At 40.1% G+C, this 27452-nt stretch overlaps 1 protein-coding gene across 2 annotated transcripts; it reads left to right on the top strand.

Moving 5' to 3' along the window:
* Positions 1 to 266: 266 nt before the first annotated feature.
* On the top strand, positions 267 to 27452 carry gcna (germ cell nuclear acidic peptidase). Of its 2 annotated transcripts, XM_077201538.1 has the most exons (14): positions 267 to 390; positions 10272 to 10384; positions 10472 to 10589; positions 12600 to 12666; positions 14678 to 14727; positions 14803 to 14869; positions 14947 to 15023; positions 16915 to 17211; positions 21306 to 21438; positions 22119 to 22266; positions 23667 to 23802; positions 23878 to 24082; positions 26756 to 26983; positions 27072 to 27452. In XM_077201538.1, exons 2-14 carry the CDS (start codon positions 10295 to 10297, stop codon positions 27148 to 27150), a joined length of 1695 nt encoding a protein of 564 aa, XP_077057653.1. In that variant the 5' UTR covers positions 267 to 390; positions 10272 to 10294; the 3' UTR covers positions 27151 to 27452. The 2 variants fall into 2 exon arrangements, with proteins under 2 accessions (XP_077057653.1, XP_077057662.1); XM_077201547.1 differs by having other exon boundaries at positions 26756 to 27452.

The raw sequence follows: 27452 nt of genomic DNA, 5'->3' as shown, positions 1-27452 counted from the left end.
GGCTACTTCTTTCTGTCGTTAAAGCGGAAGCGTTTGCCTTTTGACTGATTTTGTTATTTTGATCAGTGCATGCAGATATCATTAGAAAAATCTTCAAATTAAAAAAAAACTATTCGTGGTGTTAATTATTTGTTTATTTAATTATTTAATGAAATATTAGGCCTTTTTGCAAACTAGCAAAGATGTAGGGCTGTGTTGTATATGATTGTAACCCTTCTCTAGGAGCGTTGCTGAGACCGGAAGTTTTTATTCCTCACACTGATGACGGTTTCCGGTTGGCTGTATTTGAATGTCGAGTCGCGCAGTGAGCGCTGAGCGGATGGTTCAACAACGCTTATAAACTTCTGCTTATTTGACTGAAGGTGCTATATATCAACCCGCTTTTATAAGGTATGTTGAATAAACAAAACATTTTGGCTGAAGCTAAACTTTTGTTAATTTTGTTAGTAAGCGTGTGCGTTTGTCACATGCTCGACTGTTTAACCACATACAGTCAGATGCACGAAAAACGCCACATAATATGATCAATAGATAATGTGTTCACAGAGACATCAAACGCTCATAAATGTTGTGATTTGTTGTTTTAATTCTAACTTTATGCTGTATTAATGTTTATTATCTATTATTGAATATATATCCAGCTTTAGCAATTTTATATTCGTTATATAATGTTGTATTGTTAAATACTGCTATAATTTTACTAGTTTTTTTTAAAAGTTAATGTATTATTCATCATATTTTTTATTAATTTTATCTATTTTAATGCAAACACTATTTTACTCGTTTTTTTAAAAGTTAATGTAGTGTATTCATCATATATTTAATTTTATTAATGTTATTCATCTAGTGTATTGTATTCACCATACATTTAATATTTTATTCGTTTTATTCATCCATTTCAATGCAAACTCTTAATTTTGTTCGTTTTTTAAGTTAATGTATTCAACATATATTTAATATTTTATTCATTTTATTCATCCGTTTCAATGCAAACACATAATTTTACTCGTTTTTTAAAAGGAAATAAATTGTATTTATCTCATATAGGGATGCGCGGTATACCGGTACTGCAAAAATACCGGTATATATTATATTTCATACGGTACAGTATCATAATTTTGTTCAATTCGGTATTTGATGCGCTGTTGTTTCGAAGTTCACCGCTAGGCGGCAGTGCGCTACCTAAACTGATGCGGGTCACGCGAAACCGGCAAATGGTGACAACAGAGGAACACGATGGATCAGACGAATTTCTACACGCCCGAAATTAATAAATAGAGAGAGCAGTATGAGTGAAATAAGGCATTACTTTGCCAACAAAAGTAATGAGAAAAGTTCATCAAGTTAGTCCATCACTCAACTGATGTAATTTAGACTTTTATTGAACACTGAACAGCGCACATACGTAAGAGCTTATCAATTATATATGATACGGTAAACACGAAAGCTCAAATCTGCTTGCATGACACGCTATAGTAAAATGAATGGCATATTAGTGCCGCTGTGGCGACCCCTAGAGGAATAAGCCGAGAGAGAGAGAGAGTAATAGTAGTAATATGAATATTACTAATATTACAATTAAGCTACATTTGTCAACATTCATTAGGTAACCTGACCTAACAGTATTATAGCATTTATTAATCTATATCAATCAGTAATTAAATGACCTAGAAAATTAAATATACTAATACATGTTTAGCATGTTTATGCAATGCATTAAACTAATATGAACCCAAACAGTAACCAAACCAAGATGAATAAATGCAATAAATGTCGATAATTCTCTGTTGATGCATGACAGCTAATGGTTTACATGTCATGTCATTATTCTATTATTATTATTATTATTATTATTATATGTTAATCTATTATTTTAGATATTAACCTATTTTAACTGTATAATTTCAGTTTTTTTTTTTTCAAAATCAAAATTTAACCTACTGTATGTTCCCTGACTGAATTATTATTATTATTTTTACATTTTGATACCTTTTCTTTGCACATTTTGTTAGTGGAGAGTTTCAAGCAGTGTTTTTTAAGTGTCACTTAAATTGAGACTTTTTTTTTTTTTTTACCTGTGGTATCGATTTAGTATCGATACCGAGGTATTAGGTTCTGGTATCGTACCGAAGCCAAAATTGTGGTATCCAGCCATCCCTAATCTCATATCTAATATTTTTTAAATTTTATTCATCCATTTCAATGCAAAAACAAATAATTTTACTCATTTTTTAAAGTTAATGTGTTGTAGTCATCATATATTTAATATTTAATTAATTGTATTCATCTATTTCAAAGCAAACATAATTTTACTAGTTTTTCTGTATTTTATTCATCAAATATTTAATTAATTTTATTCATCTATTTCAGTGCAAACACACGAAAAGCCCATAGATTGAGAATAAAACATCATCTTTTGCAGCAGCTCATTCCAGATTCACTTACATTTGTAAATGTTTTTCAAACATTTCCAGGTCAAACCTGTGGACTTTCTAACAAGAGAACACCTTTCCTCTAAACCAGCACAGTTTTCATTTGTCATGTGACCACAGGAGAGTGACGTTTTCAGCAGTTTTGATTTGTCATGTGACCACAGGAGAGTGACGTGTTCAGCACAGTTTTCATTTGTCATGTGACCACAGGAGAGTGTCGTGTTCAGCACAGTTTTCATTTGTCATGTGACCACAGGAGAGTGACGTGTTCAGCAGTTTTGATTTGTCATGTGACCACAGGAGAGTGACGTGTTCAGCACAGTTTTGATTTGTCATGTGACCACAGGAGACTGTCGTGTTCAGCACAGTTTTCATTTGTCATGTGACCACAGGAGAGTGTCGTGTTAAGCACAGTTTTGATCTGTCATGTGACAACAGGAGAGTGAAGAGATCAGCACAGTTTTATTGTCATGTGACCACAGGAGAGTGTCGTGTTCAGCACAGTTTTATTGTCATGTGACCACAGGAGAGTGTCGTGTTCAGCACAGTTTTGATTTGTCATGTGACCACAGGAGACTGTCGTGTTCAGCACAGTTTTCATTTGACATGTGACCACAGGAGAGTGACGTGTTCAGCACAGTTTTCATTTGTCATGTGACCACAGGAGAGTGACGTGTTCAGCACAGTTTTCATTTGTCATGTGACCACAGTAGAGTGTCGTGTTCAGCACAGTTTTGATTTGTCATGTGACCACAGGAGAGTGACGTGTTCAGCACAGTTTTCATTTGTCATGTGACCACAGGAGAGTGTCGTGTTCAGCACAGTTTTCATTTGTCATGTGACCACAGGAGAGTGACGAGATCAGCACAGTTTTCATTTGTCATGTGACCACAGGAGACTGTCGTGTTCAGCACAGTTTTCATTTGTCATGTGACCACAGGAGAGTGTTGAGATCAGCACAGTTTTGATTTGTCATGTGACCACAGGAGACTGTCGTGTTCAGCACAGTTTTCATTTGTCATGTGACCACAGGAGAGTGACGAGATCAGCACAGTTTTCATTTGTCATGTGACCACAGGAGACTGTCGTGTTCAGCACAGTTTTCATTTGTCATGTGACCACAGGAGACTGTCGTGTTCAGCACAGTTTTCATTTGTCATGTGACCACAGGAGAGTGACGAGATCAGCACAGTTTTCATTTGTCATGTGACCACAGGAGAGTTTCGGGATCAGCACAGTTTTGATTTGTCATGTGACCACAGGAGAGTGACGTGTTCAGCACAGTTTTCATTTGTCATGTGACCACAGGAGAGTGTCGTGTTCAGCACAGTTTTGATTTGTCATGTGACCACAGGAGAGTGTCGTGTTCAGCACAGTTTTGATTTGTCATGTGACCACAGGAGACTGTCGTGTTCAGCTCAGTTTTCATTTGTCATGTGACCACAGGAGAATGACGTGTTCAGCACAGTTTTCATTTGTCATGTGACCACAGGAGACTGTCGTGTTCAGCACAGTTTTCATTTGTCATGTGACCACAGGAGAGTGTCGTGTTCAGCACAGTTTTCATTTGTCATGTGACCACAGGAGAGTGTCGTGTTCAGCACAGTTTTCATTTGTCATGTGACCACAGTAGAGTGTCGTGTTCAGCACAGTTTTGATTTGTCATGTGACCACAGGAGAGTGACGTGTTCAGCACAGTTTTCATTTGTCATGTGACCACAGGAGAGTGTCGTGTTCAGCACAGTTTTCATTTGTCATGTGACCACAGGAGACTGTCGTGTTCAGCACAGTTTTCATTTGTCATGTGACCACAGGAGAGTGTCGTGTTCAGCACAGTTTTGATTTGACATGTGACCACAGGAGAGTGTCGTGTTCAGCACAGTTTTCATTTGTCATGTGACCACAGGAGAGTGTCGTGTTCAGCACAGTTTTGATTTGTCATGTGACCACAGGAGACTGTCGTGTTCAGCACAGTTTTCATTTGTCATGTGACCACAGGAGAGTGTCGTGTTCAGCACAGTTTTCATTTGACATGTGACCACAGGAGAGTGTCGTGTTCAGCACAGTTTTCATTTGTCATGTGACCACAGGAGAGTGTCGTGTTCAGCACAGTTTTCATTTGTCATGTGACCACAGGAGAGTGTCGTGTTCAGCACAGTTTTGATTTGACATGTGACCACAGGAGAGTGTCGTGTTCAGCACAGTTTTCATTTGTCATGTGACCACAGGAGACTGTCGTGTTCAGCACAGTTTTCATTTGTCATGTGACCACAGGAGAGTGTCGTGTTCAGCACAGTTTTCATTTGTCATGTGACCACAGGAGACTGTCGTGTTCAGCACAGTTTTGATTTGACATGTGACCACAGGAGAGTGTCGTATTCAGCACAGTTTTCATTTGTCATGTGACCACAGGAGAGTGACGTGTTCAGCACAGTTTTCATTGTTCATGTGACCACAGGAGAGTGTCGTGTTCAGCACAGTTTTCATTTGTCATGTGACCACAGGAGAGTGTCGTGTTAAGCACAGTTTTGATCTGTCATGTGACAACAGGAGAGTGACGAGATCAGCACAGTTTGCATTTGTCATGTGACCACAGGAGAGTGTCGTGTTAAGCACAGTTTTGATCTGTCATGTGACAACAGGAGTGACGAGATCAGCACAGTTTTGATTTGTCATGTGACCACAGGAGAGTGTCGTGTTCAGCACAGTTTTCATTTGTCATGTGACCACAGGAGAGTGTCGTGTTAAGCACAGTTTTGATCTGTCATGTGACAACAGGAGAGTGAAGAGATCAGCACAGTTTTATTGTCATGTGACCACAGGAGAGTGTCGTGTTCAGCACAGTTTTATTGTCATGTGACCACAGGAGAGAGACGTGTTCAGCACAGTTTTGATTTGTCATGTGACCACAGGAGTGTCGTGTTCAGCACAGTTTTCATTTGTCATGTGACCACAGGAGAGTGTCGTGTTCAGCACAGTTTTCATTTTTCATGTGACCACAGGAGAGTGTCGTGTTCATCACAGTTTTCATTTGTCATGTGACCACAGGAGAGTGTCGTGTTCAGCACAGTTTTCATTTGTCATGTGACCACAGGAGTGTCGTCTTCAGCACAGTTTTGATTTGTCATGTGACCACAGGAGTGACGTCTTCATTACAGTTTTGATTTGTCATGTGACCACAGGAGAGTGTCGTGTTCAGCACAGTTTTATTGTCATGTGACCACAGGAGAGTGACGTGTTCAGCACAGTTTTGAATTGTCATGTGACCACAGGAGACTGTCGTGTTCAGCACAGTTTCATTGTCATGTGACCACAGGAGAGTGTCGTGTTCAGCAGAGTTTTCATTTGTCATGTGACCACAGGAGAGTGTCGTGTTCAGCAGTTTTGATTTGTCATGTGACCACAGGAGTGTCGTCTTCAGCACAGTTTTGATTTGTCATGTGACCACAGGAGTGACGTCTTCAGCACAGTTTTGATTTGTCATGTGACCACAGGAGACTGTCGTGTTCAGCACAGTTTTCATTTGTCATGTGACCACAGGAGAGTGTCGTGTTCAGCACAGTTTTCATTTGTCATGTGACCACAGGAGAGTGTCGTGTTAAGCACAGTTTTGATCTGTCATGTGACAACAGGAGAGTGACGAGATCAGCACAGTTTGCATTTGTCATGTGACCACAGGAGAGTGTCGTGTTCAGCACAGTTTTCATTTGTCATGTGACTAGGCATGTGCCGGTATCAAATTTTCATGCTGCGATTAATTGATTGAGCTTTTATCACGGTATACGGTATTATCACGATATTTTAATTGCACAAGAGAAACAGACGGATTGGGGGTATCTAAAAAAAAACTTGCATCACAATGTGTAATTGTGATTGTCAAAACATTAATTTTATTTTTTAGTGACAACATGTTATAATGTTTACATGGTTACTGAGGCTACTGTTTGTATTATTGCTTAACACAATTTTCATGATTTCAATTAAATTCTTGGATTTAATTTCAATCTTGATTCAATATTGACTCATTTGGATAAATATTAGGTAGGCTACAGTAGATAGCCTGCATTTAAATGTTTCTCAAGAAAAAATATATCTCACATAATGCTGTAAACATACAGAGAGAAATTAAATATAATGCATACAATATAAATATAATAATAATATAAATATAAAAATGTAATATGCCGTAATTTTCATTATAATAACAATTATATAATGACAAGTAAACATATATTAAAATAATATAGTGCACATATTTAGCAAAATACTCCTCTCTATAGCTATTTTCTTATAGTCAACTAACATTAAATGGCTTTCCTGAGGTAAATGTAACGTTCTGTGACATAATTGTTCTCCTGCAGTGTTATTGACCTCTTTCCGTGGTTGAAAAACACTGATTGATCGAAAGTACGTACCTTTCGGTGGGTTGTACTGTATCTTTAATAAAAAGTAACAGATGATCGGTTTACTTGATCTGAGGCGCGCGATCTGTCACGTCACATTTACAAGCACCAAAACAGTATTTATTGTCTGAATTTCGTTATAAAACCTGAGAGCTGATATTTTTTTCATATCAAAAGTAACCTGCTCTGTCTAGTCTGTCGGTGTCAGTGTCCTCTTTGCTCCGCGATTTTTCTCTGCGTGAGAAAATGGATGTGTGGCGCGAGACCGTGTGAAAGTGTCAATTGCGTGAGTCTCAAGCTGAATGCGTGAGAGTTGGCAGCCATGCGGGGGATAAATAGTCGGCAGCGTTCCTCCTTCCGCCGTGCTTCTTCTCCATGTGAGGATTGTTTACATTAGACTAGAGTGCACACTGCATTCACACAGTGCTTATACATGTGATGTGGGGATTGTTTACATCAAAGTGCACGTGTTTTGCGCAGCATATACGCATTGTTTTTTAAGCGGTTGATGGAAAATAAGCTGATGCGCGTTCTAAAAATCTAAATTCGGATCTATTATTTTTCACGGTATTTCGAAGTCCCCGCGATAACAATATCGTGCATATTCATTACCGCGATTTATCGCATTACCGAATACCGGCACATGTCTACATGTGACCACAGGAGAGTGTCGTGTTCAGCACAGTTTTGATCTGTCATGTGACAACAGGAGAGTGAAGAGATCAGCACAGTTTTGATTTGTCATGTGACCACAGGAGAGTGTCGTGTTCAGCACAGTTTTGATTTGTCATGTGACCACAGGAGAGTGACGAGATCAGCACAGTTTTATTGTCATGTGACCACAGGAGAGTGTCGTGTTCAGCACAGTTTTATTGTCATGTGACCACAGGAGAGAGACGTGTTCAGCACAGTTTTCATTTTTCATGTGACCACAGGAGAGTGTCGTGTTCAGCACAGTTTTATTGTCATGTGACCACAGGAGAGTGTCGTGTTCATCACAGTTTTCATTTGTCATGTGACCACAGGAGAGTGTCGTGTTCAGCACAGTTTTCATTTGTCATGTGACCACAGGAGAGTGTCGTGTTCATCACAGTTTTCATTTGTCATGTGACCACAGGAGAGTGTCGTGTTCAGCACAGTTTTCATTTGTCATGTGACCACAGGAGTGTCGTCTTCAGCACAGTTTTGATTTGTCATGTGACCACAGGAGTGACGTCTTCATTACAGTTTTGATTTGTCATGTGACCACAGGAGAGTGTCGTGTTCAGCACAGTTTTATTGTCATGTGACCACAGGAGAGTGACGTGTTCAGCACAGTTTTGAATTGTCATGTGACCACAGGAGACTGTCGTGTTCAGCACAGTTTCATTGTCATGTGACCACAGGAGAGTGTCGTGTTCAGCAGAGTTTTCATTTGTCATGTGACCACAGGAGAGTGTCGTGTTCAGCAGTTTTGATTTGTCATGTGACCACAGGAGTGACGTCTTCAGCACAGTTTTGATTTGTCATGTGACCACAGGAGACTGTCGTGTTCAGCAGAGTTTTGATCTGTCATGTGACCACAGGAGACTGTCGTGTTTCCGCACAGTTTTATTGTCATGTGACCACAGGAGAGTGTCGTGTTCAGCACAGTTTTGATTTGTCATGTGACCACAGGAGAATGTCGTGTTCAGCACAGTTTTATTGTCATGTGACCACAGGAGAGTGTCGTGTTCAGCACAGTTTTATTGTCATGTGACCACAGGAGAGTGTCGTGTTCAGCAGAGTTTTGATCTGTCATGTGACCACAGGAGAGTGTCGTGTTCAGCACAGTTTTCATTTGTCATGTGACCACAGGAGAGTGTCGTGTTCAGCACAGTTTTCATTTGTCATGTGACCACAGGAGAGTGTCATGTTCAGCACAGTTTTGATTTGTCATGTGACCAGGAGAGTGTCGTGTTCCGCACAGTTTTCATTTGTCATGTGACCACAGGAGTGACGTGTTCAGCACAGTTTTATTGTCATGTGACCACAGGAGAGTGTCGCGTTCAGCACAGTTTTATTGTCATGTGACCACAGGAGACTTTCGTGTTCACCACAGTTTTATTGTCATGTGACCACAGGAGACTTTCGTGTTCAGCACAGTTATTGTCATGTGACCACAGGAGAGTTTCGTGTTCAGCACAGTTATTGTCATGTGACCACAGGAGACTGTCGTGTTCAGCACAGTTTTATTGTCATGTGACCACAGGAGACTTTCGTGTTCAGCACAGTTATTGTCATGTGACCACAGGAGACTTTCGTGTTCAGCACAGTTTTATTGTCATGTGACCACAGGAGACTTTCGTGTTCAGCACAGTTATTGTCATGTGACCACAGGAGACTGTCGTGTTCAGCACAGTTTTATTGTCATGTGACCACAGGAGACTTTCGTGTTCAGCACAGTTATTGTCATGTGACCACAGGAGAGTTTCGTGTTCAGCACAGTTTTATTGTCACGTGACCACAGGAGACTGTCGTGTTCAGCACAGTTTTATTGTCATGTGACCACAGGAGACTTTCGTGTTCAGCACAGTTATTGTCATGTGACCACAGGAGAGTTTCGTGTTCAGCACAGTTATTGTCATGTGACCACAGGAGAGTGTCGTGTTCAGCACAATTTTATTTTGACATGTGACCACAGGAGAGTGTCGTGTTCCGCACAGTTTTATTTTGTCATGTGACCACAGGAGAGTGTCGTGTTCCGCACAGTTTTATTTTGTCATGTGACCACAGGAGAGTGTCGTGTTCCGCACAGTTTTATTTTGTCATGTGACCACAGGAGAGTGTCGTGTTCAGCACAGTTTTATTTTGTCATGTGACCACAGGAGAGTGTCGTGTTCAGCACAGTTTTATTTTGACGTGACCACAGGAGAGTGTCGTGTTCCGCACAGTTTTATTTTGTCATGTGACCACAGGAGAGTGTCGTGTTCAGCACAGTTTTATTTTGTCATGTGACCACAGGAGAGTGTCGTGTTCAGCACAGTTTTATTTTGACGTGACCACAGGAGAGTGTCGTGTTCCGCACAGTTTTATTTTGTCATGTGACCACAGGAGAGTGTCGTGTTCCGCACAGTTTTATTTTGTCATGTGACCACAGGAGAGTGTCGTGTTCAGCACAGTTTTATTTTGACGTGACCACAGGAGAGTGTCGTGTTCCGCACAGTTTTATTTTGTCATGTGACCACAGGAGAGTGTCGTGTTCCGCACAGTTTTATTTTGTCATGTGACCACAGGAGAGTGTCGTGTTCCGCACAGTTTTATTTTGTCATGTGACCACAGGAGAGTGTCGTGTTCCGCACAGTTTTATTTTGTCATGTGACCACAGGAGAGTGTCGTGTTCAGCACAGTTTTATTTTGACGTGACCACAGGAGAGTGTTGTGTTCCGCTCATTTTTGATTTGTCATGTGACCACAGGAGAGTGTCGTGTTCAGGCGGCGATGGATCCCGGGACCGTGTCTCTGTTTCAGAGAGTCTCAGAGAAGCTGGGCTGGGACAGAGACGGGGGTCTTGATGAAGCTGAAGAGAAGGTTAGTGCTTATAATCAACATGTACGTCTTTTACAAAGCAACCCGTCCCATGATCCCGTTTCAGCAGAGCCTGTCCTTCTCTCCTAGCTGAGGAAGAGCTTGAGGAAGAGCCGGCGTCCAGCGCTGGGCAGCTTTAACGGCTCGGGCAAGGAGAATCAGGCTCCACAGGAACTCCTGACCTCAGACGATGAAGACTTTGATCAGTGTAAGCGTCCCAATCACAGACTTCCCTACTGTATACACTGCCGTTCAAAAGTTTGGCATCGGTAAGATTTTTAATGTTTTTATAACAAGTCTCTGCTGCTCACCAAGGCTGTATTTATTTGATTAAAAAAAACTAAACAGTAATATTGTTAAATTTAAAACCGCTGTTTTCAATGGGAATATATTTTAAACTGTAATTTATTCCTGTATATCATTACTCCAGTCTTCAGGGTCACACGATCCTTCAGAAATCATTCTAATATGATGGATAAAAGAAATCACTACTTTTATTCATCAAGGATGCATTAAATTGATCAAAAGTCACTTTAAAGACATGTATAATGTTACAAAAGATTCTGTTTCAAATAAATTAAATGGAACTTTCTATTCCTCAAAGAATCCTGAGATTTCTTCTTTTTTTTTTACACGGCTGTTTTCAACGTTGATAATGAGATGTTTCTTGATCATCAAATCATCATATTATACTGATTTCTGAAGGATCATGTGACACTGAAGACTGGAGTAATGATGCTGAACGTTCAGCTTTGATCACAGGAATAAATTACACTTTACTATATATTACATGTTATTTTAAATCATAATATTCACAGGAATAAATTACATTTTAAAATATATTTAAATAGAAAATAGTTATTTTAAATTGTCATAATATTTAACAAATATTACTGTGTTTTTTAATTTGAATCAAATAAATGCAGCCTCGGTGAGCAGAAGAGACTTCTTTTAAAAACAGTAAAAATCTCACCAAGCAAACTCAACTGATGTTGTATCCTCAATATGTCCTGAGTAAAGAAAAAAAGCCCCTGAAGAATCCTATTAGGGGAAAGTTTAGAAAAAGACCCAAATATATCCCATTCATACTATTCATTCTTTATCTCACGTCAATAGGGTAAAAATATTAACCTTTAGATATCACCATGAAAACTGCTGAGTTGATTACTGACATCAAGACAAACAAAAAATGTATTACAAGTTTTTTGAAATTGTTTGTTAACATGGACAAACGGTGCATAATCTAATTACATATGTGCTAATTTACATAAATAACACGGATCTAGAGACATTGGGTATAGCAGGTGAATATGTCTTGTTGAATCTTGTTGACATATAACAGTTAAAGACTTAATGTTAAGGTCTGAATGGAACACATTTAGGCTACCCATGAACATTAATACATAGAGGCAGGAGACAGTAGAAACCAGCCTTTATTAATTATTATTGCAGAGACGGGGTTTGGGACTGAGTCCGTGGGACTGTTTCTGGGGGATGAGTCTGAGGGAAGAACAGGAGACATGGGTAAGGAGAATGCAGAAGACGAAAGATAGGTAAAATAAAAAGTGTCTGGATCAAACAATCAAATTAATCCATGTAGGAGAAACAAAAGGAAATCTTTCTTACCTGAGTGACAGCTGAGTGGACCTTGAATGAATGACTGAATCTCTGCCCCTTTTGTTGACATTTGTTTGCCTCTATAGTATTTAACTGTAAGATGTCAACAAGACATTTTCACCTGCTATACCCAATGTTTAGATCTCTGTTATTTATGTAAATGAGCACATGCGTAATTAGATTATGCACCGTTTGTCCATGTTAACAAACAATTTCAAAAAACTTGTAATACATTTTTTGTTTGTCTTGATGCAAGTAACCAACTCAGTAGTTTTCATGGTGATATCTAAAGGTTAAAAATTTTACCCTATTGACGTGAGATCAAGAATGAATAGGCGTATGAATGGGATTTATTTGGGTCTTTTTCCAAACTTCCCCCTAATGGGATTCTTCTGGGCTTTTTTTTCCCTTACTCAGGACATATTGAGGATACAACATCAGTTGAGTTTGCTTCTGTTGCAATTTGTTGTAGGTTGACCCCCATTTTGGCTTAAAAAGACTGGACTATATCTCGGTTTGGTTTCGGTTGAACACTTTATTGCTTGCATGGATTCTTGTCATGCGAATTAATGAATTCTGTGCTTGATTTTTATTTCTCCAGTTCTTGCTGCAAAGGCTACACCAAAATCCAGATTAAAACAATCCGCATCATCTGCCCAGAAGCCAAGGTGAGAATTATATATATTTGAAACATACTTTACTATACCAGCATCATATTACCTAGCAGAAGGATTGCACTCGATACCTATTCTGCTGTTTTCACATGTTCATCTGTCTTTAGTGTGTAATGTTGCTGTTTGAGCATGAAAAAGAGTTCTTCTCTATATCAGTGTCAGTGTTTCTGAACTCCTGAAACGACTCCATTGTAGTCTTGAGTTTCTTCCGGGAACGAACACGTCACAATATTCCTCATTATAATAATTCATACGCAGAATAAAGGGGCGGGGCCTGGTTGAGTTAGTAGTGTGTCAAACTGGTGGTTCTGGTAAGGGGCGGGACATTTCCCAAACGCACTCGAAGTGCTCGACCAATCACAACACACTGATCCAGCCGACCAATCAGAGCACAGTGTGCTTTTCAGGAGGAGCTTCATAGAGACAGTTGAAGAAATCAACTAGCTAGTCACGACCATAGATATCCATAATAAAGACTAGATGTGTCGTCCGCGCTGCTGGCCAATCGAGGTCGACGTCCGCACCTGGCGGCCATCTTGTCAGGTGGTGCATGGTGCATGCACTTTTTAAATAACCATAACTTCCTCCATTTTCTACCGATTTGCAAACGGTTTGGTTTGTTATAAACGTCAGAGATGTAGTTATCACACTGTATACTTATGAATAATAATAAATAATCATCCGGAATTATAGCCACGTTAATAACGTTTGTAAGAAACCAACCCGTTTGTAAATCCGTCAAGATTTCAACGAGATAAGACTATTTGTGTTCGTGCTGATCACTCATCTTACATCAGGTACCACTGAGCCCACCAGAAAGCTTGCCTGTGACAAGATGGCCGACGGTGATGACGATAGAGGCTCCGCCGTAAGACATCTAGCCTTTATTATGGATATCTATGGTCACGACTGTTTCCCGGAACTATATTTTCGTAAATTGGTTGTTCAACCACGTTGTTAATGATGTCACGCAGGTGTTGGAGTAAGAACTTTCTTCAATGAATCTGTTGGAGATATAATTAACGCTAGATATTTTGCTATAAATTACATGCATGGCATCTGAGGACTATTTATCATTTTTCTCAGTTATTTTGCTTTATTTCCAGATTAAATCATAGACTCGTTCTTACGCACTAGCGCACGTTCACATGCACAGTCTTCAGAAACGGTGCTATAAATCTTTTGACAAACTAACAGACGTAAATGACATTTGTATGTATTATAAATAAAAGGCACAGATTGCACTGAATGTCAGCTTGCGTATTTTGCTCAGGATAAGGATGTATTGAGTCCACATGTTCCTGTAAACTAGAAACTGCTTCTAGTTCTGTCGTTACACACACACGCACAACTCTGCCATGCTGTTTGCGAATGTCCGTTGGAACAATGGTTTCGGGAAACACCGACTCGTTGAACTGCTGTTAATGACAGAACTTGCGAACATGGTTGTCGAACGATGCTTTTGGGAAACACAGTCCAGAGCGTTACTGACAGACTGGGAAGAGAGGAGCCGCAACAATGGAGAATATGAGGAATAATCAACATTCAAGCAGGAAATCCTGTTCTAGTACAGCACAAAATCCAGACTTCGTTATAAGGCACAATAGATCCTCTTTAATAGTTTCATCTACTGATTGATTTTTTATAAAAGCATTAAAGGTGCGGTCACATATATCGCTGTCTTGCAACTGTTCAAGGGGGAAATCCAGCCGTTTCGACAGGAATGCTTGTGCTCGGGAGGGATTTCCCCAATGCAGATCTCACACACATTGGGTTCGTTCAAATTGTTCACTCGGCCGCCCTGAACATCAGAAAGCTGCTTGATTTGAAACAGTGATTTTTGTGTGAATTGTGCTTCACGCATCGCTGTAAGATTGACAATAGGCCCGCAGAGAGATTGTTTATTGGTGAATATATTGACTCCTGCATGCTGTGGCTATACTGTATATTCGCTATATTAACATCATGACATCAGATCAAGCTAAATCACCTTTCTTTCTTCTAGAGAACCGATTCCAGTTTTGTCTTCAGATAGTGATGATGAATTTGAAATATGTAAGTTCTTTATCAACCGTTTTCAAATCAAATAAGATGTCACACAATTTTTACATTTACATTTTTTCTTTCCAGTTTTAAATCGAGTGAAAACCCCAAAGACTAAAGTCGTGTCTCAGTCAGTGAGCAGCGGTGAAGACCGGTCAGTGTTGCACCATTAGATGTAACCCTTCAGTGTATCTTCAGTGTATCATCATGACTTTATTATTTCACCCTCAGTTTGAAACACTTCATAGTGGACTGCATTTCATCTGATGATGATTTTGTCACTGAGAGGAAGCCTTCCGTTAATAAAGGTATGCTGATCTTTGAGTTTGTTTAAAGTCATCTTATTTTTTAATGGAGTTTTAACAGTATTTATTCATCGGTGCACATCATTGTTGTTAAACTCGTGTTCCTGGTAATCTTGAATCAGAATAATTTCAGCGACATCTTCTCTTTTCCTACATTTTTTCTTGTTCCAGAAGCGTCTCGCTTGGATATACGTCACATTTGGGAAAAAAAGATACATTTCTGTTTCTTGGCGACTTTAAAATGCACAAACTGCACATAATTTCTGTCTTTGTATGCGTGCAAACAGCTAAACACATAAAGTCCCCCTGTAGGCAATAATTTTATCCCTTAAAACAAGAGATGCACCGAAATTTCTACCGCTGAGGTGAAAATTATCGACCCATAATGGGATTGGTCGAAAATATAAACCAAAAATATCACTCCACCTCCGAAGATGCACAGCTTCAAACCAGGGGTGTGCCATATCATACCGTCCAAGATAATACCGGTATACATTTTTACATGATAAAAAAAGTGTCATATCGCAATATCAATGATATAGCGACGCGATGACGTATGGCGCATTTACGTTCCCTAGCACGCACAACAACAACACCTGTGTGAGCGCGAGAGCAGCCTGTCAGCCTCCGATGACGATTTAGCAATTTCACAAACAGCTTGAGTGTTCAGCGGGGCTGCTGACGCGCGTCTTCTCTCGCGCGTGTTTAGGAGTCGGGACATGACTGAATGGTCTCTTTTACAATCGGGCCATCAGTGCATCGTAACTAAAGTCGTCATAAATATCATTATCGCAAATATTCTTGAAATATCGTGATAGAATTTTGAGGCTATATCGCCCACCCCTACTTCAAACTCTGATAATAATGGCTTTGTAGGATTATACATTATTTTGAATATTGATAAAATAATATTAATCTTGTAAATCTGATTCTGTTGTATAGAGCTGAATGAAGAATAATATATTGATATAAAGATATGAAAATATTGATATTTAAAATTATTTTAATGTAGGCCTTTTTTATGTCCAATTTTTGTGTTACTTTAAACAAAAGTGTGGTTATTTTATTTGCTTGTATAAAAAAAAAATCCGATTCAGTAAAATTATTGAATTTAACTAAGTCCAATAATACAGTTATACAAAAAAAACCAAATTTAAAATAAGAAATTAATAAAAATAACAAATTTTTGGTTTCGGGTTTCAGCCCAAAATTTTCATTTCGGTGCATCCCTACTTAAAACTCATCATTGTCGTCAAGATGACATATTTAAACAATTTTTTTTCCTTGAAAACATTTTTCTCCAAACTCTAAAAATATCTTGAATAACTCTACACCCTTGCCTCATTTAGTATGTGTGGTTCTATGAATATGCAAATGAGCCCCGCCTCCACTCACTCACTCAGCTCAGAGATCTACTCGTTGATCTGATTGGTTACAAGGTAGTTTGTGACGTCAGAAACACCAGCGATTTCAAACCGTGTTTTTGAGACTGTCTTTGGTTCACTGCAGTTTTAAGCAGAAAATACTCAGCAATGGTGTCGACACATGGTTTTTGGAATTTACACATGGTTCGTCTTAAAGCACATTAAAAACACCACATAGACATATAAACATTAAAAGCTGGATTTTCACCACAGGAACTTTAAATTTTGACATCTGCTTCCAAAGTGTGACAGATATAAACTTCTGATGTCTAGCAATCATATTAATAAACAAATGCCTATTTGAGTCTGATAATTGTAATGAATCTGTTGATCCGTTTCTGAAATCCATTCTGAATTATTCATTCACAATCACACACAACTGTTCCTGTAATATAAAATATGCACTATATCAAGTTTTGGCTTTTTTTGTTGTTGTTGTTTCTGATCACGGTTCTGTTGCTTCTGTACAGGGAAAGCCAAGAGTGCTAGAACTCCTGCATCCGTGCAGAAGAGCGAGAGACGGCCCCCGTCCCGCTGTGATCCGTGTCCAGTGTTCCTGAGCGACAGTGATGAGGACAGCAGCGCTGTGATCAGGAGCACGTGGAGGACCAGGCACACCCGAGAGGACCGGCCTCGTGTCCCCGCGACTCCCAGTGCTGCAGACGACACCGGCAGCTCTGAGGAGGAGTTTCAGTCCTTACTGGACCGGGTCCGGCAGAACCAGAGTCTGGCAGGCAGAGCTCAAGCCAGCCCGAGGACGCCCGCAGGTGCAGCACACACACACACCAGCACAACCTGTGCACACACAGTTCACTTATGAGTAGGCTTGGGTATCGAGTAACCATTGGAACCGGGACTAGCTTTGCGATTTTCCCGGAATCGTTCAAAAGTTAAAATTTCGATTCCTAGTTTCGATTCACAGTCTGCCGACCGGAAGAAGAAACCACTGAACACCAACGAAGAAGCGTCCACTGGAAGTGTTGGCATAACCGAGCGAAGCAACTCGAGAGTCGTCCTAATGGTGCGTTCACACCGGACGCGAATAGAGCGTCTAGCGCGAGTGATTTCAATGTTAAGTCAGTGCAAAGACGCGTTACGCGTGGAAAAAAATCCTGTGGCGCGAATGAGGAGTAGAGCGCGGCGCGGTAGAGGCGAATTCGCCTCATTCGCACGTCAAGTTCACGCGAATGGCGTGAATTGAGCGTCTGGCGCGTTCCGCGCAAATGATTTATTTAGTGCTTATTTATTTATTGTGCATTTATTTGACGCGAATTCGCGTCTGCCGCCCGAGTTGAAAAATCTGAACTTCTGCGTCAAATTCGCGCCGCGTTAACCAATCAGGAGCCAGCTTGCTGCTGTCACGTGGTGAAGTAAATATTTTACCACATAAAAACTTGATTTTAATATACATTGATTATATAATGATTATATAAGGATTTTAATAGACATTGATTTTGTATACTATTTATTCCATCTAATCTAGATTATATGAAACATTATTATTATTATTATTATTCTAATGTAAAAAGAACCAACATACTTTAGTTTAAGAACATAGTTTGTGTGTGTGTTGTGTGAGGGAAAAAAACACAGGACAGTTTAATCACTTTTGTAGTAGCCTAGGCTGGCTCCATTTATCATCAAAACAAAAATAAATTACAGATTAGGTGGGTGAGGGCGAGGGTGATCCTCGCTCCGATGCGGGACAGCAGGTCATTGAACTGGGCGCGGGACAGGGCGGAAGTACCGCTGAAAGTGGCCGTCATCCAGGCGCAGCTCCTGGAGTTTCAATGGTGAAACTTGCCGAACTGGGTTCGCCTCCGAAGGGTCTGGTGGACCCAAATACGGCGATGATGATCCCTACGCCGCTGTTCTGCTCTCCAGAGCAAATACAGAGCAATCACTCTCTCGATAAATGGCCCATCAACAACAGACATCTTGTAAAAAGATGGCCGCCAACGGGGTTTGAAACTTTTGAAACTTTCGCCGCGTAAATTTCGCTTTAAAATTTGTTTTTTACGCGCATCAGTTTCACTCTTGTCGCGCGAATTGACAAAAAGTGGTGAAGCGTCAAACTAGACGCGAATTTGACACGCTATTCGCGTCCGGTGTGAACGCAGTATCAAACCAATGGATATATTCCAAAAGTGCTCTCGACGCCGTTCAGAGCACAGGTTATTTCGCTGGTTGCTCTCTCCTCGTTTCTTATTGTTTATTTGCTATTGTGCAGAGATGCTCACAAGTCTTTGAGCTAGAGTCCAAGTCAAGTCTCAAGTCTTTGAGCTAATGTCCAAGTCAAGTCTCAAGTCTCTTGTGGTTATAATAAGTGTTGCATCACGTACAGCGACCCATCCAGGCTGCTTAGAACACTGCATAGCTATTAAGGAATTCAAAGCATGTAATATGTTATTATGACTCCTTTATCTAATAGCATACAATATCAGCTTTGATTTAGGTATATAATCAGTGTAAACAGGCTATTTCAACATGACAAAAACACCAAGAATACTTTACTTTTAAGTTAATATCTGTATCTGTAAAAATTGAGGTTCTGAAGAAAAAGGACTCTCATGTCTGTTGCTGAATTATAATGAAAGGCCTTGGCTCCTATTGTGCTGGCTCTGTGGAGCCATTAGACCAAATATAGAAAATGTTATAGCCTACCTCACAGCACTAAAATTGACATAGTGCAAAACATCACAGTAGCTAAATGCAAAACACTATTGCAACCAAATGATGTGAAATACATGGTTCATATATTTGTGGCGGCCCGCCACACATTGATTTTCGATTTATTTTTTTATTTTTACTAAGCCTATTTAAAATCGTATTTGATTGCAGAGCGCCGTAGCGCATTCGCGCAGCACTACCTCTCGCACGTCTCTCTCTCTCTCTCTCGTACACCCACCTCTCGCGCTCTGGAACACCATGAGGTGCACGCGCGCAGATACCCCATATTTTGCATTGAGCGCTTCTTTTGTTTGGCCCGTCTTGTTTGAAGTTTTTAAACCCAAAGCTGACGATGAATGGCACAGCAACGGCCGGTGCAGTCGACATGTTTGTTTGTTGTCCTCTCATGTGTGGCCGCGCGCGCGCCCGTAGTACGTGTTATGTAGGCAGGTTTTAGGTAACGGGTCAGAGGGAGGGGAATAACAGCGTGCTCATCAGACGTTTCCTAAAAATAAACATTGTTCACGAGTCCCGCAGCTCGAGTCCGAGTCGAGTCTGAAGTCTTTCGAGGACGAGTCTCAAGTCGAGTCTGAAGTCACTGTGTGTGCGACTTAAGTCGCACTCGAGTCCGAGTCTCAAACTCGAGTCCCCATCTCTGCTATTGTGCACCAGATTAGCCCATCAGTGGGAGCACAGTAACATGTTTAAGTACCTGCAGCATCATACACTCGTGTGTAAATGTGTTTTCATGAGGTTTTCAAAAATAAAGCTCTCTTGAGGAAAGTGTACCCCTGTGAAAATATATTCATAATTTATAATATTTATATTCAAGTTCATAGATATGATATTTATATTGTAGTTGAAAACAGCCCTGTGAGAAATTCATAGTAAAAAGTTCATAGAATTAAAATTGATGGAGAAGGTCAGACTATTTTCTTCAGAAAGACCGTTGGTTAGCTAGCTCATTTAAAATATCCTCTTAAAAGAATCGGAATCGAGAATCGTTAGGAACCGGAATCGAAACAAGGAATCGAAATTGGAATCCGAATCGTTCAAACTCAAACGATACTCGACCCTGCTTATGAGTGAGACACAACAGTGGCCAGTAGGGCTGGAACGACACACCAAACCCACGATTCGGTTCGCATCACGATTTTTGACCCACGATTCGATACAAACCTCGATTCTTTTGGGGGAGGGGGTAAGGGACTTATTTGTTTTATTTTTGAAAAAATTATTTTGAGGGAAAAAATATATTTTTATATATAATATTAAAAAACCTACACGTAAATCTTCTATAAATATTTGTCTTTATTTTCTTTTGTTTGCCTACTCCAGTTCTTGTTAAAAACTCACTAGATATGTTTATTCTGTGGATTTTGGGAACTTTTTGAGTGAAATATTTATTTCGTCCATCAAAAGCGTGCTTTCACTTTAATTGAGCGTGAAAATCGTCTCTGCGCTGAAACCCGCGCTTCATTGCTGACACTTGCGGTGTGAAACCGTTACGGGTCAAATTAAACTAGTTTTGTGGTGTAGGTCTACGTATTTTATAATGTTAACTTCAAATAATAGTAATCTAAAGATGTGGTAGCATTGGATCTGGCCGGGAAGGATAACTCTTGGATTCTGCCTTCTCACACCGCGACACAAGTTCGTGGATCTGAGTGTCGCGGTTTTATATCGCATACCGTTACAGCCCTAGTGACCAGTGTTGGGGAAAGTTACTTTGAAAAGTAATGCTTTACAATATTGCGTTACTTCCTTAAAAAGTAACTAATTGTATTAGATGCGCCCAGTGATGCTTCACTCTCTGAATCATATTTGATCTTGCAACCGAGTGAGAGATCCTTACATTTGCAATTATTGTCATATCTTAAAAATCTGTGAAGTTTTGAATATTGTTCGTTCGGCCGTTTTAAATGTCTAGCTTGGTAACAGTGTTAACATTTATCAATTTTATCAAATGTTATACGTTTTATTGTCTGAATGAATTGTGATATTCTTTTGTTGTGGTCATCAGTTAAAAACGATAAACAATCCCCATATGGCATCGCTTTCCAGCAACAGTGTTTATAGTTCATAGCCGTTATGGAGCTAAATTCGATCTGCATGATTTCCAGATATAATTGCATATGTGGCTAAATATTCTTCTTTGTTTTTTGTTTTTGTTTTCGCTCTCTCGATGTAGAACCCAAACCACGCGCTCCCTGTCTGTCGACGCCCTCTGCTGCGGGTCAGAGAGCTGGAGGAGCGTCAGTAACCCAGAGCCCAGCACACAGACCCGCCAGCCGGACCGAGCCCAGAGCTCCTCCCAGCAGCCGGTACTGATCAATACGGCTGCAACGGGTCACAAAACACACGCTTCGGGGCATTTACTGTTTTTGAGCCACGGTTTGGATAAGGAATAAAAAAAAAAAATGTATATGGGGTTAAATATAACTTTGCCTTCCATTTATTACTGAAAGCTCACTTGAAGTACTTCGATACCACAGCAAGATCTACTAGCCTAACTAATAAAGTCCAAACATTATTAAAAACAAGTGAACAGTCAGTTATAAAATGACAAATACACAAATTAAAAGCAAAGATGAATACTAAATAACAAAGTCTAACAGTAGTATTCAGGCTCAGAAATTAATAATTAAGCCTAATTATTTGTTCAATGGAAATTAAATATAGTTTCATCTTTGTTAAAGCTTTATTTTGTTGTTTTATTAAAATTAGCATTTAGACATTTTGTGTGTGTTTCTCTCTGTCTCCCTCTCTCTCTCTCTCTCTCTCTCTCTCTCTCTCTCTCTCTCACTCTCTCTCTTTCTTTCATCAATTTCGTGTAAACTTGTTTGAATGTGTAAATTGGCAAGACAAAACATCCAAATGATAAACTTTCACTCTATGATGGTTAAATTTAGCAGTTAATCCGCGAATCACATGCGTGCCGAGATCCGTTGCGGCGCTAATACTTAATCTAAAGTCTGAATCTAAAACTGTTCCCGTGTGTCAGAGTGCTGGTGTGTAAAACTCCCGGATGCTTCCTGCAGTCTCTGGCTGATCCGGGATCATCCTCGTTCTGCCGCAGCTTCAAACAGAAGAAAGAGGAGCTGACCAGCAAACTCTTCCAGCTCTACAACACCAGTGTGTTTGACAGTCAGGTACATGTGAACCTGCAGTTTCCTGTGACTATTACTCGCATCACCAGGGCTGATGTTTACCCACACCGTATTCATTCATTTACTGTCCCCCACGTCATCCAAGACGTTCATGTCTTTCTCCATTTGAAAAGAAATTAAGGGTTTTTAAAGGAAAACGTTCCAGGATTTTTCCAGGCGTTTTTATGTCTCATCTCACACGTGCGCACGTCAATAAGCTGACAGAACACGGGTTAAGGTGTTTTAAGGTGAGAAATCAGAGTAATTGGCAAAAATCCTGCTGTGTCAATTGGTTTAATCTTAAGCTGTTTATGAGCTTGCGCGATAAAGGGAAATGGTTTAATGCATTTATTTACATGATCATACACGTTGTCGGCTTAAGCATTATGGGGTTAAGAACGAGCATGTAAACACACTCAATGTTGGCCGTGGCGATGTATCGATAACCACTAATCCAGAATATTATAGACCTGAGGGTGACCTCTGACCTGAGCCAGAATCTGCCGCTGCATTATAACACTCTTTAACCTTCATTCCCTCGCGGGTCAAAATGACCCGAAGCCCTAAAATTACACTTTTTTTTTTTTTTGGTCCAGAAAGCTAATTTTATTTCATTCTGATAATATTTTTATTTATTTTTACCTTTAAATTACTATATATGTTCAATAAATAATAATTTAAGGACATTCCTCACATTTTTTCAACTAAAAATTTAAAATAAATCACAATTTCATGCATAACCCTTTTAATTCAGCTCAAAATGTCTTACATTGGGTGTATTTGCAGACCTCTTGTGGAAAAATTATACATCATCATGATGATATTTCATGAGTCTAGATATCCTTATATCTCTATATGGAGGAAAAGAGGGTCCTAAAGTCAGTTCCCTTTCAGTATGCATTCAGCTACACATGTAGTAATTAAACGTCATATTTTGGTAAAGTTTGAGCATTTTTAGGTTTTTCTATGTGTACTGAAGCTTTCCATATATTACCAAGGGGGTCAAATTGACCCGGGAGGGAAGGATTTGTTACTTTTTACAATTTCAACCACAAAACTCCTTGAAATCCATAACTTTTTTTTTTAATATATACTTGTGGTTCAAGTGCGACTTAAGTCCTAGGGTCTTGGACCCCTCTGATGAACACTCAATTTTTAAAATTAGCAAAACACCTTAGCAATTGTATAGCATTGCACTGGCAGCCAGTCTCAACACTTTTAGGCTAATTTACACCGTTCTAACAGACACTGACCAACGGCAACAACCACAAGATTCACACAGAATGTGTTTTAAAACGCAGTTTAAATGTGCAGAGACCCTGAAGATGCAGGGCAGGGGAATGGGGGAAAAAAAGTCTCTGGTTTTAAAATCATTACTTATGAAATATGAATCCCCCCCTCAGCTTCCCACGGACATGTCTGTCACATGGAACAAGAAGATGCGTAAGACAGCGGGGTATTGCGTCTCGGGCCAGGAGCGCGGCACTGGCACACGGTACGCCCGCATCGAGCTGTCCGACAAAGTGTGCGACTCTGCAGGTGCTTGTCTTTACCGTTATAAAATACTCAACAGCTTTTGATGTTTGTCAGTAAACGCAGTGTTCCCTCTGACAGATCGCCTACGGGACACGTTGGTCCATGAGCTGTGTCACGCTGCCACCTGGCTGATAAACGGCGTTCGTGACGGGCACGGGCCGTTCTGGAGGCTTTACGCCCGTAAAGCAATGCTGGCTCATCCCGAGCTCCCGATGGTGACCCGCTGCCACAGCTACGACATCAACTACAAGTACCAGTATCAGTGTAACCGCTGTGAGAACTCGTGAGTACAGCTTTTCTGGTTTTTGCTGCTATGGGCCACGTTTTTATGGTGCCGTCACATTTTATCACATATTTGGGAATCCTGAAACCTCAAAAACTGCTGGCCAAACTCACAATTGAACAACATATTTCAAATCAGCAACTAAACCTGTTATGAACTGTCCCATAAATGTAGTTTATTATGCTAAAATCACATGCTGGAGCTTCTAGCGGCCGCTGAACTGATGCGTTGACTTTACCAATCACTAGCCGCTTTTCCATTACAAATTTAGGCAAAACTTTTGCGATTATTTTTTAAATGTCAAAAAAAAAACTATTGCGAAATGACGGTGTTTCCATAAACCGATGTTATGCGACTGAAACGTTTTTGGTTTTTTTTTCTCGTGCGATAAATCATTCCAATAATCATGGCGACGGGTGTTGGTAGGTTTACATATCGCAGTCACAGCACTAGCTATTATTTTTTTAATGGAAGGAGACGTAGGTTTGTTATCCAAGTTTTAATGGCAATGAGATCCTCTTATACTGAGAGCGGCTCACATGAGGAGTTTCTGGTGTTTCTCCATCATTTCTGCTACAAGCTCTTGATAAACTCTGGTATTTCTTTGTTGTTTAGACTCCAGTATTCCAGTGATCATGTGACTTTTATGTACGCCAGGTGGCAGTAAATGCAAACTTTTTTGCAATATGTTGGAGTTTTTGCAAAATTGACTCGTTTCCATTGGGCATATTTTCAATTCGCAATTTCTATTTGCGCAACCTGAAGGGTATCGGAAGCGCGGCTAACTGCTATTGTCTGTCAATTTTCACGGGTATTATTATTATATTCATCCATGCGATCTGAAGTTTCACGCGATGCGAAAGATTTTCCCTTGCAACCGTTCAAGTTGGTTGCGTGAATTCGCTGTGTTGACCAGCCGAAAGCTGGTTGGTCTGGAAGTGACGTCTGTATGAGTTGTGCTTTATACATCTGACAGTAGAGAGTAAGGATCCTCCGATCGTTATCGGCTGATAATCGCTTTATATAGTTTGGTCTCTATAAAGGCCAATCTGATGACGTAAAACGCGTGAGACAATTTTATGTGCAGTTAAAAAAATGTACATTAACCGGTCTTGCACTTCTATCAGGTAATTGAAAAGGGCACAATACATTTCCCACGTCTTTGCAAAGAGTGGAGACATTTGCAGCAACAGTAATTCCACAGTAATGACCGCAAGAAACTGATTTATATTTATATATAAAGTTATTAAAACTGCATTAAGATAAACTAAAACTAATATTGTTATTAAAAGGCCTGTGCACATTGGAGCGAATAACGCATCTTGACACAATGATGTCAAATATTTTCTCACTGTTTGTAATATAACAACTTCGAGATTCTGCTTTTCCATTTTGGATTGTTTTTTTTCGCTTTAAAAAAAGAATAATATATATATTATATTATATATAAAGGGGGAAAATTGTAAAGTAGTATTAATTAATTACATTACATTAACATTAAACATTAATGTTTATCAAACAACAAAAAACAGAGAAAATAACTCGCTGCTCTTTATAGGATTAATCTATATTTAATTTATACAGTGTTTTATATTTGTTCTTAAACGCCTCTAAGAGAGGGAATGTAATGTTGCACACCAATAAATAGTTGCCAATTCATTATAGGTTTTCATCTGTTCATTTTTTTAATACTTAAAAAACATTGTTGTTAAGAATAGTCTATTTATTACAGTCATCGTGGTCTTATTGGCCAATACTGCTTCAAATGTGATCGGCTCCAAAACTGCTCATCGGAGAACGCTTAGGAGACTGTGGACCTTTTTTGCCTGCAGGATTTCAGTAATGTGACCGTACCTTTGCATAATAAAACTAAACTGTACATTTTCTGAAGGAAATATGAGTGGTGCTGTCTGTGGCCAAACTCAGGACTAGGCTTTTGCTTGGGCAATGAATGTGATCACAAGAAGGCCAACCCCTAAACCACTGCCTTGATCAGATATTACTTTCTCAAATGTCTGTCACAGTGTGAAATATTAGCATAATGCCACGCAAAGGCATGTGCAAAGAAAAAAGGTGAGGTTTGAATTAACTTTCCCTTCAGGTCACGGATGAGCATGTCTCTAATCTCTCAGAGATGTGATCTCGCAAAATGTGGGCCAATGTTAATGGTGTGTATTATTGTCAACGAACCGACTCGGCCCTCGGATATGACGTCACTTCCACACTTCAAGCGTTCTGGTATGTTTTGCACATCGGAGAAAAAACATGGACGCCAGCCGGAAAGCTGTTGCTATGGTAGCACTCGCTCCAAAATAAGGATATGCACTTTATTTCATGTTTTAGCTTATCTTCTGTTAGCAACGCTAGCCACATTAGTAACACCCGTTTGAAACAAGGCTTCATTCAATATTGCACTCACAACAAGGCCGATTCCCATTCCCACAGGCAGTGATACGGACACAGTGAGGTATTGCAGTTATACGAGCGATTAAAATCGTCATTTAAACCACCAAAGCGGTCCAAAAACAATGAAAACAATTCATACTTACAAGTCACACGGTGCGGCCATATAATGGCTGATTCCACACCTCATTCATGGATCTGCGAGGTAAATGCCGTAATCTGTGAGTCACTATTACTGTCTGTAAGAGTCAGTGTGTCTCTCCCTCACAGGATCGGCCGCCACTCGAAGTCACTGGACACCACGAAGTTTGTGTGTGCTTTGTGCACCGGACAGCTGGTCCTGCTGACCCCCTCGAAGCCACGCGCGCCCGCGCCCTTCGCCAGCTTCGTGAAGGAGAACTACAGCTCCGCCAGACAGCAGCTCGCGGGACAGGGTCACGCAGAGGTCATGCGCAAGCTCAGCGCTGACTTCGCCAGCAAGACACGTCTCAGTCGGAGCTGATCACACACACACACACACGCACACGTCTCAGTCAGAGCTGATCACACACACACGTCTCAGTCAGAGCTGATCACACACACACACACACACACACACACACACGTCTCAGTCAGAGCTGATCACACACACACACACACACACACACACACACACACACACATGAGCTGATCCAAATACCTCCAAGCATAGTTTGAGTTGTTCATATGCAGCATCAACTTACTTGAAATATCACATCAGTTTTTTACTAGTTTTATACTGTGAAATGATTTTATGGTCTTAGGCCACAGGAGACTCATGATGAGTGTGTTCATCTCTCCTGTGAGTTTGCTGTTCAGTCTGTAAAAGGGAAATGTGTGATCCCTCTTTATGTGTCTGTGTGTCATGTCAGTTAGTTATGCCTATCTTGTGCTTTATTTGTGTTTGAATGCATTATTATTTTTTACAGAATAAACAATTGGGTTATTA

The sequence above is a fragment of the Siphateles boraxobius genome, unplaced genomic scaffold, assembly GCF_051911475.1.
Source record: "Siphateles boraxobius isolate OS27281-9 unplaced genomic scaffold, OSU_SipBor_1 117, whole genome shotgun sequence".
Taxonomy (NCBI): Eukaryota; Metazoa; Chordata; class Actinopteri; order Cypriniformes; family Leuciscidae; genus Siphateles; species Siphateles boraxobius.
The sequence above is the reverse complement of the archived record's forward strand: the minus strand, read 5'-3'. Positions and strand labels throughout refer to the sequence as shown.